This window comes from Borostomias antarcticus (genome assembly GCF_949987555.1).
Source record: "Borostomias antarcticus genome assembly, chromosome: 3".
Lineage (NCBI taxonomy): Eukaryota > Metazoa > Chordata > Actinopteri > Stomiiformes > Stomiidae > Borostomias > Borostomias antarcticus.
Window position 1 is genome coordinate 23386309 of NC_140236.1, and position 19598 is coordinate 23405906.

The 19598-nt window shown below is 47.8% G+C and overlaps 1 protein-coding gene across 1 annotated transcript in view; it reads right to left on the reverse strand.

Moving 5' to 3' along the window:
- Nucleotides 1-19598, reverse strand: part of hck (HCK proto-oncogene, Src family tyrosine kinase) — a gene marked incomplete at its 5' end in the record, with an annotated part of 62481 nt that overhangs the window by 41965 nt on the left and 918 nt on the right. Inside the window, 2 exons of the mRNA XM_084436079.1 lie at nt 14978-15073; nt 18222-18318. Coding sequence (XP_084292205.1) covers nt 14978-15073; nt 18222-18318 — 193 coding nt within the window. The remainder of the gene's footprint in view (nt 1-14977; nt 15074-18221; nt 18319-19598) is intronic.

The window sequence follows — 19598 nt, forward strand, 5'->3', positions numbered from 1 at the left end:
TAGAGCTCAGCCCCATGCAGAAGTGAGTGATGAGGAGAGGGAAGATCATTTTCCCGTTTTTTTCCCCTCCAGTTTTAGGAACCGTCTCAAGAATGTGTTCCCCACTTTTATGCCTTTAAATCAGGGTTGGAGTATTCCAGGTGTGTGGCCATGGCCATGAACACCAGTAGAGGAGGGAACCAAGTGTCTCATTCTCTCTCCACAGTTGTGTGGTTGTAACCCCCCACTAGCTACATATTCATTCAATCTTTATTTAACCTTGTGAATTAATTGAGAGTAAGCTCTCATTTACAATGACGTATAATCACTCTATATTTGAACTTGTACTACAGGTGAGATAATCCTTTTTAATGGTCTCTCTCATTCGCTCTCCTAGCTGTGATGTTAGAGTTGTGCAAGACTTGGGTGTTCTCCTGCTCTGAGTGCCCATTCTCCTATACCTCCCAGATCTACCTCCACAAGCACATCAAGAGGAGCCATGACAACCTCTGTCTCTGCTGAGGAACACACAGAGCATTATGAAGTAGCCAGTGCCTTGGCGAAGGTGTTTGAGCAGCAGTCATCAATGGATTAACTCCCAAGACACAAGGAAGAGACAGCGCAACACACGCTATGACTCCAGTGACGAAGGTAATATAATAAAGTGCATTCAACAGTCCCAAAAGAGTACTACTTGAGTTGACTAATCTGAGCTAATTTACCTCTACTATATGTTCCAGTGCCCAGGCAGCCGGTCGGCAGAACTCAGACCAGACCAGCTATGCCAGGTGCCAGAGCCGGAAGGCCTGCTCTGCCAGTTATCAATGCAGTTATCCATGCATGTTTGTGTTGGTGAAATGTCTATGCATATTTGCACACTTACAGTTAACTCAGGACTTTCTGAAGACTCATGTACTCAGTTCACTAATTCGCTCATCTCACATCTCACTACTCGGCAGTAGATGTTCATCGCCCGGGTCCTTTGAGCCAAGGCGCTGTGAGCCCAGGCCCTTCAGCCCTTCAGACGTCCAGGCACGAGCAGCATGCATCAGCGATTAGCACCCCGGCCAGACCAGGTCAGGGTCTGACATGTCTCATGTCGAGTTGATTCTTCCCCTTATGCCAGAATCACTACGCCGCCAGCACCATAGTTTCCTGCTCATCCCTTTATCCTCTGGTTTTCAGGTAGTTCTCTGATGCCATCGCCTGTGAGACCAACAGCTCCAGCAGTGTTGCCATCAAGCTCTGCAGATGCTGGTATGCTGAATTTTGTGAACTACTTCATGCTGCATGTAGGGATATACTTTGAGCTGAATATCCATTATGGGACCGTACAATTACTTATAGCCACATCTGTGTTTAATATCCAGACTTCCAGAGGATGATGTGTCAGCAGTTCTCCAGCGTCATGCAGAGTCTGAGGGAGATGGCACAGACAATGATGAGGCTGGAGCAGAGACTGTCCGGCGAGTCTGCAGACAGCTATCGGGGAGCAGAACTGGATGACCTGCACCCTGCTAAAACGGAGGAGGAGCTGCTGGTCTTGGAGGAGCAGCTGAAGGACAAGGATCATCAAAGGAAGATGGTGAGTAACTTCAGGGCAGAACTTTGTTCCTTATTTTTGCGGGGAAGTGTTAAGGAAATGTAAAAGTAAATGATTGTCTTTATGTTTTGCAGACACGATATCTGAGTTCCATTGGCGGCAAAGATCTGCCAGATGTGGTCCGGCGGGTGCTGTCAGCCATTGCCATACACAGTGTGGTGTGTCTACAGCGTCCATGGGAAGAGGGGGAAGAAGCCTCTGAAGAATATGACCCTCTACAATGTCATATTACGTAAGGGATTGTTCATATTTTCGCAAAATAATACATTGTCTTTGCTTCATGCCATGTGCATTGAAACCATTCCCTTTTTGGTTAAAAGGTGCAGTTATGGCCTGTAAGCCAAGCACCACTGTGACGGAGGTGTCTGCCCAGCTGCAGGAGATGCTGAAACATGCCCCTGCTCGATTCAAAAAGGTATGTGATGTCAGGCAGTTAATTGTCTCGTATCCAGTGACATGGCACGCTTCCAATGAACGTATGCGACTTGCTTTTACAGCCATTTCATTATGTCCTTAGGCATCTGCTCCACCCCAGCTGACCTCCCCAGCCCAGCCCCTGACCGCAGCTCCAGCCCTGACCACAGTGGAGTATTCAGATGAGGATGACCTCTTCTGCCCAGACCCTCGATTCAGATGTGGGTGACCCCCAGCCCGTCTCCCTAAACCTGCCTTTCCAGCCTGCCAGGATGGATGCCTTTTTTGTAAATAGTTTTTGTAAATTTAACCTTTTTTTTGTGGGATACAACGGTCTGTTCCCGGTCTGCCTGCCACAGAATGCGCACTGTTTCATTTTTGTTTTTAGAACTTTTGCAATTGTCAGATAATGGGTTGCTAGCCAGAGCTTGTACATGCTTTTTTTTGCTTTTCTGGGCATGCGTAATGTGACAGACCGTAAACCTCATTCTTGTAAATATGTATACTTTTAATTTGTAATGTACTTTGTGTAATAAAATGTTCTAAACTGTTAATGGTGTTCAGTCTTATATTGGTTTGTATCATAATGCTTGCTGCTATATCCCCATATAGCATTAATTAGTTTTTGTACTGGTAAATGCTAAATATAGCCAGTGGTACTGCAAATGCTAAATATAGCCAGTGGTACTGCAAATGCTAAATATAGCCAGTGGTCAGTAAGTGACCATATTTGCACCGTGCGTAAAAGACGTGCAGACCAAGTCATATAAATACCTGTAAATCTAGTGTCAGCCAAGTGAGTTTATTACGGAAGTTCCTGCCCACGTTTTTTGCACGCGGCCGCACCATATTTGCACCGTGCGAAAAAGACGTGCAGACCAAGTCATATAAATACCTGTAAATCTAGTGTCAGCCAAGTGAGTTTATAACGGAGGTTCCTGCCCACGTGACCACGTGCATTCTTTGCACGCGGCCGCAACTTCTGAATGACGTGTCGTTCTAACGTAGCGTCTACTAATCGGCAGATCTCGCGTTTCCGTAAATGGCCGCGTAATTTCCGCACGCGGCGCAGATGAATCGTCACCTATAGCGGCCGTATGTAGAACGTTTGCGCAACCTGCGTGTGTTAGTAGGGTCTGATCATCCAAAAATTCGTCCTCAGCCATAAATCTTTTCAAACCTGAATTTAGGTCTAACAATTCCTGATGCACACCACTAAAGTCAACGCGCAATTTATTCTTAACGGCATCGACATTTGCATCATCTTCCATTAGCTGCTCAATTTGCTTTTCCATGCTAGTTAGCTGGGATAGCTTGAGCCTGCGTGCCTGGACTTGTCTGGCTGCGTGGTCTCCTAAAGCCTTCTCTGTCATTTTTACTATCCGTTTTTCACTGTCCAGTTCATCCATTATGAAGCAAGATTTCCCACACTTTAATTAGTAAAATGTAAAAGAAGCACGATAGAACGAGGCGATCTATGACTTGCGTTCCATTTCCTCATTAGCCCAAACGTGCAGTCCTCGTAGCTAGCTTTCCCTTAGCAATCCAGGTTCGCTTCAATTAGCGATCTGCGGCAAATCAAGCAAAGATATGACTTACAGTTTGTTGTCTTCTCTTGCCAAAACCACTATAATGTCCATGTAAACGTTTCCTTTTCCGTGAGTCAGGCCGTTCTCATTCCATTAATTCTTGAAGAGCTAGTTTTTAGACTAATGTAGATTCCCATATGTGCGGTGACTGAAGCCTTTGCTTGACGCTCCTCTATATTTCCTTTCATCGTCGTAATTAAAGATCCCACGAGATAACTCGGTAAAAAATTAGAACTGTTTAGTTAAATAAAAAATGTTTAATACAATAGGCTTATCCTACAAATTACAATACCAATATCAACGAAAGAAAATAATAACGATAGCGAGAGAGGTCTAAAAACTGTGTGGCTCCACTCTCTCCACATGCCTAACTGCAGGCCTGACCAAAAACCCCCAAATCCTTTTCCCCCGAGAGCAGGCCCATAAAAAGAGAAATCAATGTTAGCAACCACCAGACAACATCCAAAATAATACCAACTAGTGCTGCGAGCAGCAGTGAGCGGGCACTCGCACCCCACGCGTGTCGGGGTGCTGCGCCGTTAAAGGCTGTGCTATTTCGGTGTGCAGTATTGAGAGAAACTTCCTGTCACCAGTAGGTGGCGCTCTAGGTGTGATTCAATACCGAAACATAGTTGTGTTCAGGACGGTACCTTGATGAAGCGTGAGAAATGTTGAGTAAATCGGATAACGTATGTAGGAGTTATGAGGACTTCCTGTTTCACCAGTAGGTGGCGCTGTAAGTGTGACTCAATACCGACACATAGATGGGTTCAGAAGGCCACCTTCATGAAGCGTCAGCAATTTGGTGCAAATCGGATGATGTATGCAGGAGTTATGAGGACTTCTTGTTTCACCAATAGGTGGCGCTATACGTATGACGCAATACTGAAACATAGATGTGTTCAGGACAGAACCGTCATGAAGCGTGAGATATATCGGACAAATTGGATAATGTATGGAGGAGTTATGAGGACTTCCTGTTTCACCAATAGGTGGCGCTATAAGTATGACGCAATACTGAAACATAGATGTGTTCAGGACAGAACCGTCATGAAGCGTGAGATATATCGGACAAATTGGATAATGTATGGAGAAGTTATGAGGACTTCCTGTTTCACCAATAGGTGGCGCTATAAGTATGACGCAATACTGACACATAGATGTGTTCAGGACAGAACCGTCATGAAGCGTGAGATATATCGGACGAATTGGATAATGTATGTAGGAGTTATGAGGACTTCCTGTTTCACCAATAGGTGGCGCTATAAGTATGACGCAATACTGACACATAGATGTGTTCAGGACAGAACCGTCATGAAGCGTGAGATATATCGGACAAATCCGATAATGTATGGAGGAGTTATGGGGACTTCCTGTTTCACCAGTAGGTGGCGCTGTAAGTGTGACTCAATACCGACACATAGATGGGTTCAGAAGGCCACCTTCATGAAGCGTCAGCAATTTGGTGCAAATCTGATGATGTATGCAGGGGTTATGAGGACTTCTTGTTTCACCAATAGGTGGCGCTATACGTATGACGCAATACTGAAACATAGATGTGTTCAGGACAGAACCGTCATGAAGCGTGAGATATATCGGACAAATTGGATAATGTATGGAGGAGTTATGAGGACTTCCTGTTTCACCAATAGGTGGCGCTATAAGTATGACGCAATACTGAAACATAGATGTGTTCAGGACAGAACCGTCATGAAGCGTGAGATATATCGGACAAATTGGATAATGTATGGAGAAGTTATGAGGACTTCCTGTTTCACCAATAGGTGGCGCTATAAGTATGACGCAATACTGACACATAGATGTGTTCAGGACAGAACCGTCATGAAGCGTGAGATATATCGGACGAATTGGATAATGTATGTAGGAGTTATGAGGACTTCCTGTTTCACCAATAGGTGGCGCTATAAGTATGACGCAATACTGACACATAGATGTGTTCAGGACAGAACCGTCATGAAGCGTGAGATATATCGGACAAATCCGATAATGTATGGAGGAGTTATGGGGACTTCCTGTTTCACCAGTAGGTGGCGCTGTAAGTGTGACTCAATACCGACACATAGATGGGTTCAGAAGGCCACCTTCATGAAGCGTCAGCAATTTGGTGCAAATCTGATGATGTATGCAGGGGTTATGAGGACTTCTTGTTTCACCAATAGGTGGCGCTATACGTATGACGCAATACTGAAACATAGATGTGTTCAGGACAGAACCGTCATGAAGCGTGAGATATATCGGACAAATTGGATAATGTATGGAGGAGTTATGAGGACTTCCTGTTTCACCAATAGGTGGCGCTATAAGTATGACGCAATACTGAAACATAGATGTGTTCAGGACAGAACCGTCATGAAGCGTGAGATATATCGGACAAATTGGATAATGTATGGAGAAGTTATGAGGACTTCCTGTTTCACCAATAGGTGGCGCTATAAGTATGACGCAATACTGACACATAGATGTGTTCAGGACAGAACCGTCATGAAGCGTGAGATATATCGGACGAATTGGATAATGTATGTAGGAGTTATGAGGACTTCCTGTTTCACCAATAGGTGGCGCTATAAGTATGACGCAATACTGACACATAGATGTGTTCAGGACAGAACCGTCATGAAGCGTGAGATATATCGGACAAATTGGATAATGTATGGAGAAGTTATGAGGACTTCCTGTTTCACCAATAGGTGGCGCTATAAGTATGACGCAATACTGACACATAGATGTGTTCAGGACAGAACCGTCATGAAGCGTGAGATATATCGGACGAATTGGATAATGTATGTAGGAGTTATGAGGACTTCCTGTTTCACCAATAGGTGGCACTATAAGTATGACGCAATACTGACACATAGATGTGTTCAGGACAGAACCGTCATGAAGCGTGAGATATATCGGACAAATCCGATAATGTATGGAGGAGTTATGGGGACTTCCTGTTTCACCAGTAGGTGGCGCTGTAAGTGTGACTCAATACCGACACATAGATGGGTTCAGAAGGCCACCTTCATGAAGCGTCAGCAATTTGGTGCAAATCTGATGATGTATGCAGGGGTTATGAGGACTTCTTGTTTCACCAATAGGTGGCGCTATACGTATGACGCAATACTGAAACATAGATGTGTTCAGGACAGAACCGTCATGAAGTGTGAGATATATCGGACAAATTGGATAATGTATGGAGGAGTTATGAGGACTTCCTGTTTCACCAATAGGTGGCGCTATAAGTATGACGCAATACTGAAACATAGATGTGTTCAGGACAGAACCGTCATGAAGCGTGAGATATATCGGACAAATTGGATAATGTATGGAGAAGTTATGAGGACTTCCTGTTTCACCAATAGGTGGCGCTATAAGTATGACGCAATACTGACACATAGATGTGTTCAGGACAGAACCGTCATGAAGCGTGAGATATATCGGACGAATTGGATAATGTATGTAGGAGTTATGAGGACTTCCTGTTTCACCAATAGGTGGCGCTATAAGTATGACGCAATACTGACACATAGATGTGTTCAGGACAGAACCGTCATGAAGCGTGAGATATATCGGACAAATCCGATAATGTATGGAGGAGTTATGGGGACTTCCTGTTTCACCAGTAGGTGGCGCTGTAAGTGTGACTCAATACCGACACATAGATGGGTTCAGAAGGCCACCTTCATGAAGCGTCAGCAATTTGGTGCAAATCTGATGATGTATGCAGGGGTTATGAGGACTTCTTGTTTCACCAATAGGTGGCGCTATACGTATGACGCAATACTGAAACATAGATGTGTTCAGGACAGAACCGTCATGAAGCGTGAGATATATCGGACAAATTGGATAATGTATGGAGGAGTTATGAGGACTTCCTGTTTCACCAATAGGTGGCGCTATAAGTATGACGCAATACTGAAACATAGATGTGTTCAGGACAGAACCGTCATGAAGCGTGAGATATATCGGACAAATTGGATAATGTATGGAGAAGTTATGAGGACTTCCTGTTTCACCAATAGGTGGCGCTATAAGTATGACGCAATACTGACACATAGATGTGTTCAGGACAGAACCGTCATGAAGCGTGAGATATATCGGACGAATTGGATAATGTATGTAGGAGTTATGAGGACTTCCTGTTTCACCAATAGGTGGCGCTATAAGTATGACGCAATACTGACACATAGATGTGTTCAGGACAGAACCGTCATGAAGCGTGAGATATATCGGACAAATCCGATAATGTATGGAGGAGTTATGGGGACTTCCTGTTTCACCAATAGGTGGCGCTATAAGTATGACGCAATACTGACACATAGATGTGTTCAGGACAGAACCGTCATGAAGCGTGAGATATATCGGACAAATTGGATAATGTATGGAGGAGTTATGAGGACTTCGTGTTTTATGGCGAAATGTCAAACTTTGGCGGGGCGCCACGGCAAGGGTGTTTGGTGAAAACTCAATTTTTTTATAACTTTTGATCACAAACGTCTTAAGATGAAGCTGACCCGATATGAAGTTGATCAGATGAAATCTGTAGGAGGAGTTCGTCGAAGTACGAGGCATGGAAATGGTCAAAACAAGGACAAAATGGCACATTAAGAGCAAAATGGCGGACTTCCTGTTGCATGTTGGGTATAGCTCCAAGAGACATTTTAGTGTGGCTCGATGAAATACATATGCCCACCGAATTTCGTTTGCCTACATCAAACTGAAAGGTGGGGCTCGCCATTTTAAACTTTCCAGGGGGCGCTCTTGAGCCGTTTTGCCACGCCCATTTCCGTCACCAATGAAATATCCGATTTTCACCGGGACTGATGTATCTGCAAAGTTTCATCCGTTTTCATCGATGTTTAGGCCGCCAAAAAGGCATTTGTTTGGGGAGAAGAAGGAGGAGAAGAAGGAGAAGGAGAATAATAATCCTTCGAGTTTCAATAGGGCCTCGCACCGCCAGTGCTCGGGCCCTAATTACTAGATCCAAAAACTCATAACTCAAAACACTGCATTTAGGCTCTTACAACCAGCATGAGCTACTAGTAGCAACATTAGCACATCGCCAGCAGCCCCGGTAGAGCCCGGCACAGAGAGACGTGAGACCCCGTTTACGTTGGCGAAAAAGAATAAGCTGACAAAAGAAAAAACAGAGGAGTGTCACCGAACGGTCACAATGTTTGTGGTCAAAGGACTACATCCCTTCTCAGTTGTTGAATCTCCGTCATTCAGGTAGGTTAAAATAATGGGATTTAGGTTGGAAATGGGCGAGGTTTAAGTTGGTAAAAAAAATAAAACGTTTGATACAGAACGTTTTAACATTGTACAGTAACAGATACTTATGTAATGTTGAATCTTTATTTTCAGGGAGATAACCAAGGCCCTAAATCCCAGCTACACTCCTCCCTCCAGAGATATTTTATCAAATCATCTGATTCCTGCCTGGTACAAGGTGGAGAAGTCAGTCTGTTTTGCAGTGAATTCAGTTTACAGTAGATATGAAGTCTCCGACGCAAATTCAGGCGAGGACGCGTACGTCACGCCCGGGGTGGTCAGCTGAGGTTAATCAGTCACGCATGACGCCAGCACCAGCTGACTGTAGCTGCCATAACATTGGTCAGCTCACTAGAGCGCATGTATTTAAGCTGTCAAAACATGTCATTGTTCGCGCTTGCCATTACTGCTGGTTGTGCATTGCATGCTCGCTGCTTCCGCGTTCTCTGCTCTGGCGTCCGCTGCCATTACTGCTATTGCTTGTCTCTGCGCGCTCGCTGCTCCGCGTCTTGCTCGCGTTCCGTGCTCATATTGTGATTTGGTGCGTTTGCTACCTGCTGCCCGCGGTGTCCTCGCTGCTTCCGCGTTCTCTGCTCTTGCATTTCTCTCTGCCCGCATCGTCTCTCCGGTCCGTGGTTTGCGGGTCCGTTTAGTGGCGTCGTGGAGCGCCAGCTTCCGAGGCCGAGGTTGTCCATGCCTCGTCTGCCGCATTACTCAACTGTCGATGTACGCCGGGTGCATTCACCATTGAAATGTTTGCAGTTTCGGGCGTGGACGTGCTATGTGGATTCTCGTTATGTATTTGGTTCATCTAAGTCCTCCCCTCGCGGCTCGTTCGTGGATTCGCTGGCTGCATGACAGGCTGTACTGCTCGTTGCTAACTAGCTGGCGTTCGTCAAGGTTCCCGTGTTGCACGTCGGGGCATCATTATGTTAGATTGCTAATACTAGCTCATGATTCTCGCGTTCATTGTTGCAGCCCGAGGGTTCCAGCTGTACTGCACTCTACTCGCTAGCACCCATGATTGCGAGTGCCGCCACGCAGCTAGCGTTAGCCGTTCGGTGTGGCTAATGCTAGCTGTGTCCCCATCAATCAATCTAAGCTTGTTATAGCGCATTTCATGCCCTGAGGCGGCACAATGCGCTTTCCTGAGGACATGGGAGGTGGGTATACGTCCCACCCCTACATATTCTGGTAGGGACCTGACGTTCATGATCGCATCGAAATTGCTTCCGGAGCTACAAACAATATAAAGATAAATGAGAAATAAATAAATGAATGTAAGTAAAGAGATAAAGGAACGATAAATATTATAATAATATTAAGGCTGTCTCGCCTGTCTGGAAGGCCTGGCTTGTATGGCCGATTGCTTCGGCATGTCCAAACCTCGTTCGGGGACAACGACGGCGATGATGCCTTACCAAATATTGCAGTTTATTGGCTTTATAAATAGTTCGGGTCAGTAGCATCGGGCTACTGCATGGTTCCTTAGGGCAACGTACTGTAAATTGTGCATTGTCATCAATTGATACAAGCCATTATGCTCTGCAATCTGCTGCGTGTGCGCGACTATCCTGGCTGTTTTGGTTTAACACGGTGCTTATTCCTTCCACCATTTACGTTCGTCGCCTGCTCTCCGCGGTGTTTGGGGCAGGGTTTACGGGCTTTTATTTCTAAATGTAAAAGGGATGTATGCTGCGCTGGTCACGCTTCAATGTCGGATGTGTCATTTTACGCTGCGTTGGGATTCTGCATTGCTCTTCGCATTTAGCCCTCTGCGTTATTTCAAAGACTAATCACTGATTATAATGCTGCGTGCATGACATGATCGGTTTGTCGACTGGACGATGGATAGGGTGTTATGCGCGACGTGCAGTTTCTCTATCGTCGCTAATATTTTGCGGGGCCCCTCAGTGGTCTAGGAAACGCTTCTCTTCTGCATAACGGTGCACCGTGTATTTATCAACTATGATCGTTCGTACATTCCGTTCGTCAATAATTCATGCGCTGCTCGCATGGCTGTCCGGGCAGGGGGAAATTCTTTTCCACGCATCCTCGTCCCCGGCCTCAACGATCGAATCGCAGACTCGCTTCCCTGTTTGATTTACAGAGTTCTGCAGACTGTGCCCGGCTGCGGGCAGCCCTGTCCGGCCTGGTCTGCCTTTTCAGCGGATGGTTCTGGACCAAGCGATGCCTCGTGCCCTACTGTATCCGCTGCCCGATGCATGAGAGCTGGTCTGGCCCGGACCGCATTGACCAATGCGACTGCATGGTCTCTTTTCGCTGCGTTCTGCTCCACATTGATGAACCTTCGTGCCCGCTAGCGTTTCGGTTTATCAGCATTTATTGTCCATCGTGTTGGATCCAGACGGCTGCGGCCTCGATCGGTCGAAATGTCGTAGCAGGCGTACAAATTCGCATGCGCTGCTGGACCCCTTCATCGGCATACGAACGATACCTGGGGCCCGGCGTCCACTACGTTCTGCTCCATATTCAATGTAAACGTCATGCCTGTGAATATTCAATACTATCAGCATTCATAGTTCATTGTGTCGTGTCTAGGCGGCTGCGGCCTCAGTCGGTTAAGAGTATTGTTGCAGGTGTTCATTCCACATGCGATGCCTGGACCCCTCCACCGTTTCTCTGCTGAGGAACCGATCCGTCCAGCTCCTCCTTAATGGCATCACGAAGAGCATCCCCAAGGCATGGATATACGTCTTCCCTTCACTCCTTCGCTCGTTCATCGGTTAATCGCACGGTTGAGGCAGGGGTGTTTTGGTGGTCACTCGGATTTAATGTTAGAAACAGTCATTCTCACAGCTTTCTATGGGTTTCTTAAGGTCGGTGAATATTCTACACGCACATTGTCATTCAACCCCGCGCACGACCTCACTCGGGCAGATGTCACGTTGCACGCGCTCTATTTCGTCCTGCACCTGCAGCATTCAAAGGCGGACTGAGCCGGTGCCGGCGTGAACGTTTCCTTATCAGGCACTAACACCTTGTTTTGTCCTCTGTCCTCCATGAGCTCCTACCTGACGAGCTGGCCCCAGGCCGGTGAGGGGGAGCCCCTCTTCATGACGAGAGAGGCAAAGCCCATGACCAGAGCCTGGTTCGCCGCCGGACTCCGCACCCTCTGCCTGGCGTGTGGGCTCCCACCGGACCGGTACACTGCGCACTCCCTCCGCATAGGAGCGGCAACCACCGCCGCCGCATCGCCCCGGTGTCTACCCCGAAGTCCATGGGCCGATGGTCTTCACTGCACACTCCCTCCGCATAGGAGCGGCAACCACCGCCATCGCCCGGTGTCTACCCTGAAGTCCATGGGCCGATGGTCTTCGTCTGCTTATGAACGCTACCTACGGCCTGGAGTCCTGGATATTCTGGATGCCCAAAGAGCTATGAGTGGACTGTGACATTGGGTTGGGGGGTACCTCAGTCATCAGTTCATCAGTCAGAGCGCTCTCCGTCAACCCTTCTGCGCATGCGGGCCGCGGCGTTGCTGGTGTGTTCTTTTGGGGGGTAGTCTGTCAGGTATTCCACTAGCGTCGGCTAGTGGATGCCAGAGTAGCCGCTAGCTGGTCTCTGTGGCTTTCCGTGGCGAACGTGGGCCGCTACGTCTCCGAATGGCCACCCAGCGGTCCCTCCGGGCCCCATGGACGCAGAGACACTAGGCTGTATCTCCCGCGGAACCCACGAAGCGTCGGCCCGTGGGGACCAGGGACTGTAATGTACAGCAGCATTCCACTAGCATCGGCTAGTGGATGCCAGAGTAGCCGCTAGCTGGTCTCTGTGGCTTTCCGTGGCGAACGTGGGCCGCTACGTCTCCGAATGGCCATCCAGCGGTTCCTCCGGGCGCCATGGACGCAGAGACACTAGGCTGTATCTCCCGCGGAACCCACGAAGCGTCGGCCCGTGGGGACCAGGGACTATAATGTACAGCAGTCCTCCTGTGGCACTCTTTGACGGTCTTAGTGGGCTGAGTTACCTCCGAGCGTCTTCCCGATCGCGGCCCACTCTGATCGTCATTGAGGCAGGGGGCTAGATGCCGTTCCCCCTTCCTGGCTCTCTGGACCAAGGGCTTGGCCCAGAGGGGGGGAACACCTAGATTGCCTCCCCCTGCTAACGTGCTTTCCACGCCGGGGGAAGGCAGGGGGCCCCCCCGGACAGAGCACACCGCCAAAATTCATATGCTATGTATTATGCCGCTTGTATAATAAATGTTCAAATTTGACAAAAGTGATCTCGACTGAAATGAAGTCTCCGACGCAAATTCAGGCGAGGACACGTACGTCACGCCCGGGGTGGTCAGCTGAGGTTAATCAGTCACGCATGACGCCAGCACCAGCTGACTGTAGCTGCCATAACATTGGTCAGCTCACTAGAGCGCATGTATTTAAGCTGTCAAAACATGTCATTGTTCGCGCTTGCCATTACTGCTGGTTGTGCATTGCATGCTCGCCCCACCTCCTCCCCTGCTCCTCCTGCGTATGTCGATGTCATCTGTTGTCATTGTTGCTCTCTGTCCGGGGTAGTCTGTCAGGTATTCCACTAGCGTCGGCTAGTGGATGCCAGAGTAGCCGCTAGCTGGTCTCTGTGGCTTTCCGTGGCGAACGTGGGCCGCTACGTCTCCGAATGGCCACCCAGCGGTCCCTCCGGGCGCCATGGACGCAGAGACACTAGGCTGTATCTCCCGCGGAACCCACGAAGCGTCGGCCCGTGGGGACCAGGGACTGTAATGTACAGCAGCATTCCACTAGCGTCGGCTAGTGGATGCCAGAGTAGCCGCTAGCTGGTCTCTGTGGCTTTCCGTGGCGAACGTGGGCCGCTACGTCTCCGAATGGCCATCCAGCGGTCCCTCCGGGCGCCATGGACGCAAAGACACTAGGCTGTATCTCCCGCGGAACCCACGAAGCGTCGGCCCGTGGGGACCAGGGACTGTAATGTACAGCAGCATTCCACTAGCGTCGGCTAGTGGATGCCAGAGTAGCCGCTAGCTGGTCTCTGTGGCTTTCCGTGGCGAACGTGGGCCGCTACGTCTCCAAATGGCCATCCAGCGGTCCCTCCGGGCGCCATGGACGCAGAGACACTAGGCTGTATCTCCCGCGGAACCCACGAAGCGTCGGCCCGTGGGGACCAGGGACTATAATGTACAGCAGTCCTCCTGTGGCACTCTTTGACGGTCTTAGTGGGCTGAGTTACCTCCGAGCGTCTTCACGATCGCGGCCCACTCTGATCGTCATTGAGGCAGGGGGCTAGATGCCGTTCCCCCTTCCTGGCTCTCTGGGCCAAGGGCTTGGCCCAGAGGGGGGGAACACCTAGATTGCCTCCCCCTGCTAACGCGCTTTCCACGCCGGTGGAAGGCAGGGGGCCCCCCCGGACAGAGCACACCGCCAAAATCCATATGCTATGTATTATGCCGCTTGTATAATAAATGTTCAAATTTGACAAAAGTGATCTCGACTGAAATAGTATTTGGCCCAATGCTGCTCAGACAGGCTTTTATCACACTACTGTCATTGTCAGTAGTAAGACGTACAATACTACTACCCTGGGTGAATACAGAATATATATATTTTTAATGTTTTTATTTTTATATTTATTTTTATATAAAATAAAAACACAAGCAGCTCACTATATTATCCACAAATGGATCAACTGTGTTGGAATAAAGGAGAGGATGTTATTCTATCCATAAAAGGTCTTAAAGTGACTAAGGTTTAAAATAATAAAGTTACTTTTGTTAAATAAACATTTGACCTCTTATTTTTTACCATTTTTGGAATCGAAATAGGGAATCGTTAGGAACCGTAATCGATAAGCAGAACCGGAATCGGAATCGGATTCATAAAAATCCTAACGATACCCATCCCTACTGGTGAGACCACTGGACTACGCCCCACCCTGAGCTATGCTGAACTCAACTAGCTACAGAACCCTGTCAAATTTGCATTTTGGAACCAACAACAATTCTGTCTGACATGAAAAACATTCTGTCTGGAACAACAGTGTACATACAGTAGCCCTCTGTTTTCAGAGAGTGTATACACATTCTCAGCAAGTTGAGATGAGATCCCAGGGACAGGAAACCCTGGGGGCCCCGCCCTTCTCTTACTCCTCTGTCTCCAGGCTGTCCTTGGCCACATAGTTACTGGGGATGAAGCCCTCCTGACCGCTGCTCATGGACTTGGCTTTCCACCATTCACCTGACCTGGGGAGAGAGAGAGCGAGAGAGAGAGTTAGAGAGAAAGAGTGAGAGTTAGAGAGAAAGAGTGAGATTTAGAGAGAGAGAGAGTTAGAGAGAGAGTTAGAGAGTTTGAGAGAGTTAGAGAAAGAGTTAAAGGGAGAGAGAGTGAGAGTTGGAGAGAGAGAAAGAGTGAGAGTTAGAGAGAGAGAGTTAGAGAGAGAGAGTTAGAGAGTGAGAGTTAGAGAGAGTGAGAGTTAGAGGGAGTGAGAGTTAGAGAGAGTTAGAGAGAGAGAGTTAGAGTTTGAGAGAGAGAGTTAGAGAGAGTAAGAGTGAGAGAGTTAGAGAGAGAGAGAGTTAGAGAGAGAGAGTTAGAGTTTGAGAGAGAGAGTTAGAGAGAGAGAGTTAGAGAGTTAGAGAGAGAGTTAGAGAGAGAGTTAGAGAGAATGAGAGATAGTTAGAGTTTGAGAGAGAGAGTTAGAGAGTTAGAGAGAGTTAGAGAGTTTGAGAGAGAGAAAGTTAATGGGGAAAGAGAGATATAATCTGTATCCCTGCACCACACCGATCTCTGTACAAAGACAGATACAAACAGAACAGTTACTATTGTACACACACAACTGTGTGTGTGTGTGTGTGTGTGTGTGATTTTTGTGATGTTTGCTTTGGGAAACATTTGTGACCGCCGCTGGTAATTTGGTCCTCAACTAGGCAAAGGTCATTTTTCCGTTTTTTACAGATTATGAAAGTGTAGATTGTAAGCTTTCAAATGAGGTCTCATACATTGAAATCTGAACATAGTTGAAGAAGATATGCTTATTTGAATGCTAGTACTGCCAAATCAACTTAGCTGAGAAATCTTCCTCCAAAGTTCTCCAACATTTTCACACCTCTGACTGCCAGGTAATGGGCGTGAACAATAGCCTGGTAACCCCACCCCCAGCCACTCCCCCACTGGACGATCTGTCATTATCTGTCAGAGTGGCTGTCAACTTGGGGTATTGTCTGTCAGAGTGGCTGTCAACTTGGGGTATTACCTGAGAGTGGCTGCCAAGTGGGGTGCTCTCTCACTGATGACCCCACACTTTTCAGTCAGTATTAATCTTGTTCTTAACTGCATTCACAACACAATATAAGATGAAGTTCAAATGTAACGTTCTTTATTGTCACATACATGATATAAAGTACAAGCATAAGTAGTAAAGTGTACAAAAAAAGGCAACAGTCTAAGTGTTAAAGTGTACAGTCAGTTGTCTGTTTTATAGACAAGGTGCATAGTGTTCATTGTTATCAAGTGTACAACAAAGTAATAACAGTCCCCAGCTCAAAACTCAAGGTAATAACAACAGTACTCGGCTCAGTATTCAATAGTCTGACAATGCAGTCTGTGCAAGTGTGGGCAAGTCTGTGCAAGAGAACAAGCAGCGCTTCAGTATACAAACAGGAAAAGGCTGTGGCCTTTCTCCTGCAGTGCTGTCCGTCCTGATGATCTGCAGTGAATCTACAAGCGGACAGTCTTGTTCTGAGCTGCTGTGGAGTTTGGCGGGGGACATGTGACGTCTCAGAACAGAACTCTCTGATCTTGTCAAAGAGATACGTCTGTCTGGCCATGTCCAGTCCGGGTGGGGCTTGCACAAGAAAACCTTCTCTGGGGGGCAGGACAGCAGGCTTGCGCAGCAGCTGAAACTCGACTGCCGGTGCATCACGGTGTTCTCTGGCCACAACCATGCCAGGTCTCTCAGCATCAAAACTGCAATATAATAGAAGGAAGAAAGTACATTAAACTATTGCCCACAGTACTGGCACCCCATATAGATGAAATAGTACCAGAATGTGTTGATTAAATAGACGAGCTAATGCATGATAGGATTAACGTATTCTCACCTGTTGTGCAAAATCAAAGCTGTAGTGCATAGTGATCTTCTTGCTGGCTGGTATGGAGGGGCCAAGGGAGAGCTGCAAATCCTCACAGGCCATCCTGTAACCAAAACAAAAAACAAAGGTGTCAGACTACCATACCTCTCATGCTCTCTCTTTCTGTTTCTCTCTATAATATAGCTACCTAGCTAGATATTAGCTGCCTCGCTGGCTAGTTTAGGAACAAAGGGCTAGCTCACTAGCTATAGCCATGTCCCTGTGCTAGGCAGCTGGCTGGATATTAGCTGCCTTACTGGCTAGTTTAGGAACAAAGGGATAGCTCACTAGCTATAGCCATGTCCCTGTGCTAGGTAGCTGGCTAGTTTAGGAACGAAGGGACAGCTCAGCTAACTAGCATGTTAGCTAACGTTAGCTAGCTAGCCTTTGTTAGTTAGTGCTAGTGCCTTTGTTATGCTAGCTAGACTTAGTCACTTAGAAAGGAGCTACTGCTAAACGACTAACGTCAATGTAATGTAAACAGCACTGATAGTATAAAGATCAGCTTACCCCAAAGCAAAGCAGAATGCTTGGCGGCAGACAACAGTGGTGTGAATCTGGTACGTCGTTCTGGTACGTCGTACTCGCTTGGTAGCAACTTGCTTTGTTGATACAGTCATCTCTGTATCACAGGTCATCAAGAATACAACTCCGTGTACGAACGAGTCCTGCTCTGCTGGAGTTTTAGCTGCTCTTAAAACTCTTTCCATGTCCTGGATGCCATCCCCGTCTTCTCTTTAGCAAAAGCTGTAGCATCCATGGTTAAACTTGGGACTGAATGTAAACAAAGCCGGCGTGTTGGGGAAGGGTGGGGGGCGGAGAACCCGGAAGCAATAGCCAATGAAACCAAATCATGCTAATCGATCTGCCCGTCCCCAAACCCGACTCGAAATCAGCTAAAAACAAGCTTAGTTTGCAGACTAATTATACGTATTTCGTGAACCTAAAACTGTTGTCTGTTATAGTGAGTGGGTTCTTCACAACTTCAACTTTGGTAATACAAAAAAAAAAAAAAAAAATGTTTTTTTATTTATTTTGCCCCTTAGCGCATTTCGGGGTTTGCCGAGTTGCGGACCAAATCACCAGCCGCTGTCACATTTGCTTTGTTCCCCATATCAATAAAGCCATTTGAATTGAATTGTATTGAATTGGGTTATAGAGGTCAGCAGTTTAAAGGGAACTGCCCCATATCTCAGAGTGTCCGTATCTGTGAGAAACATGTTGATGTGATATTTATAGAGGAGCCACAGATGTAGAAACTCACTCCACTAAGATCTGTAGTCGGTCTCCCTTCCTGAAGCCCAGGTCGCCTTCGTTTATGGCCTCGTAGTCGTACAGGGCGATGGCGATGATGTCCGCTCCTGTTGCATGGTGGGATAGCAGAGAGGGATTTCTCACACTGATGAGGGTCGGTGTGTGTTTGCATTTGTGTTAATTTGTGTATGTGTGTGTGTGTTTGCGCACGTGTATGTGTGTATATGTGTAATAAACATGGGCTAAATACTTCATAGGAGAGACACAACTATCAGTAGAGTAGATAAGTAGTTCAGAGAGCAGCAGAGTGGTGTGATCAGGACTCCCCAAACCCACAAGCCACTACCATCCTTCCCGTCACATGTCTGTACTGTACTGCACACACACACACACACACACACACACACACACACACACACAGACATACACAGACACACACACACACACACACCCACCCACCCACACACACACATACAAACACACACACACACATACACACACACTGACACCAAAACACACGCCGTGCACACACACCACACAGGTCTCAGACCAGTCTCTGGCTTCTGTAGCACAGTCCCCTGATCAGCCGGTAGCTGCAGCAGCGTCCACCCCCCAGAGGCCTGGCTGACCACTCCCCCCAGGCGCCTGGCTGACCACTCCCTTCAGAGGCCTGGCTGACCACACCCCCCAGAGGCCTGGCTGACCACACCCCCCAGAGGCCTGGCTGACCACACCCCCCAGGCGCCTGGCTGACCACTCCCTTCAGAGGCCTGGCTGACCACTCCCCCCAGAGGCCTGGCTGACCACACCCACCAGAGGCCTGGCTGACCACACCCCCCAGAGGCCTGGCTGACCACACCCCCCAGAGGCCTGGCTGACCACACCCCCCAGAGGCCTGGCTGACCACACCCCCCAGAGGCCTGGCTGACCACTCCCCCCAGAGGCCTGGCTGACCACACCCCCCAGAGGCCTAGCTGACCACACCCCCCAGAGGCCTGGCTGACCACACCCCCCAGAGGCCTGGCTGACCACACCCCCCAGAGGCCTGGCTGACCACTCCCCTTCTGCTGACCACTCACCTTCCGCTGGGGAGGCTGCAGGAGGGATGGAGGTGGTTCTGTTCTGTAGGAGCAGAGAATGAGAGCTACGTTGTACATACAGTAGTAAACATTTTACAAGCATTGTGGATACACTAGCTAATGAAGTATTTTAATAAGTACCTATATTTTTGTTACATCCTTATTTTTTTTACCCTTGCCCTTTGCACTTAAGACGATTTGCACATTGTTGAACTGTATGCTTAATTATTAATATAGCAACTTTTTGGATGTCTCTATTTCTTTGAGGCTTTTGGAGTGTAATGTTTACATCTGTTTCTGTTACTTTG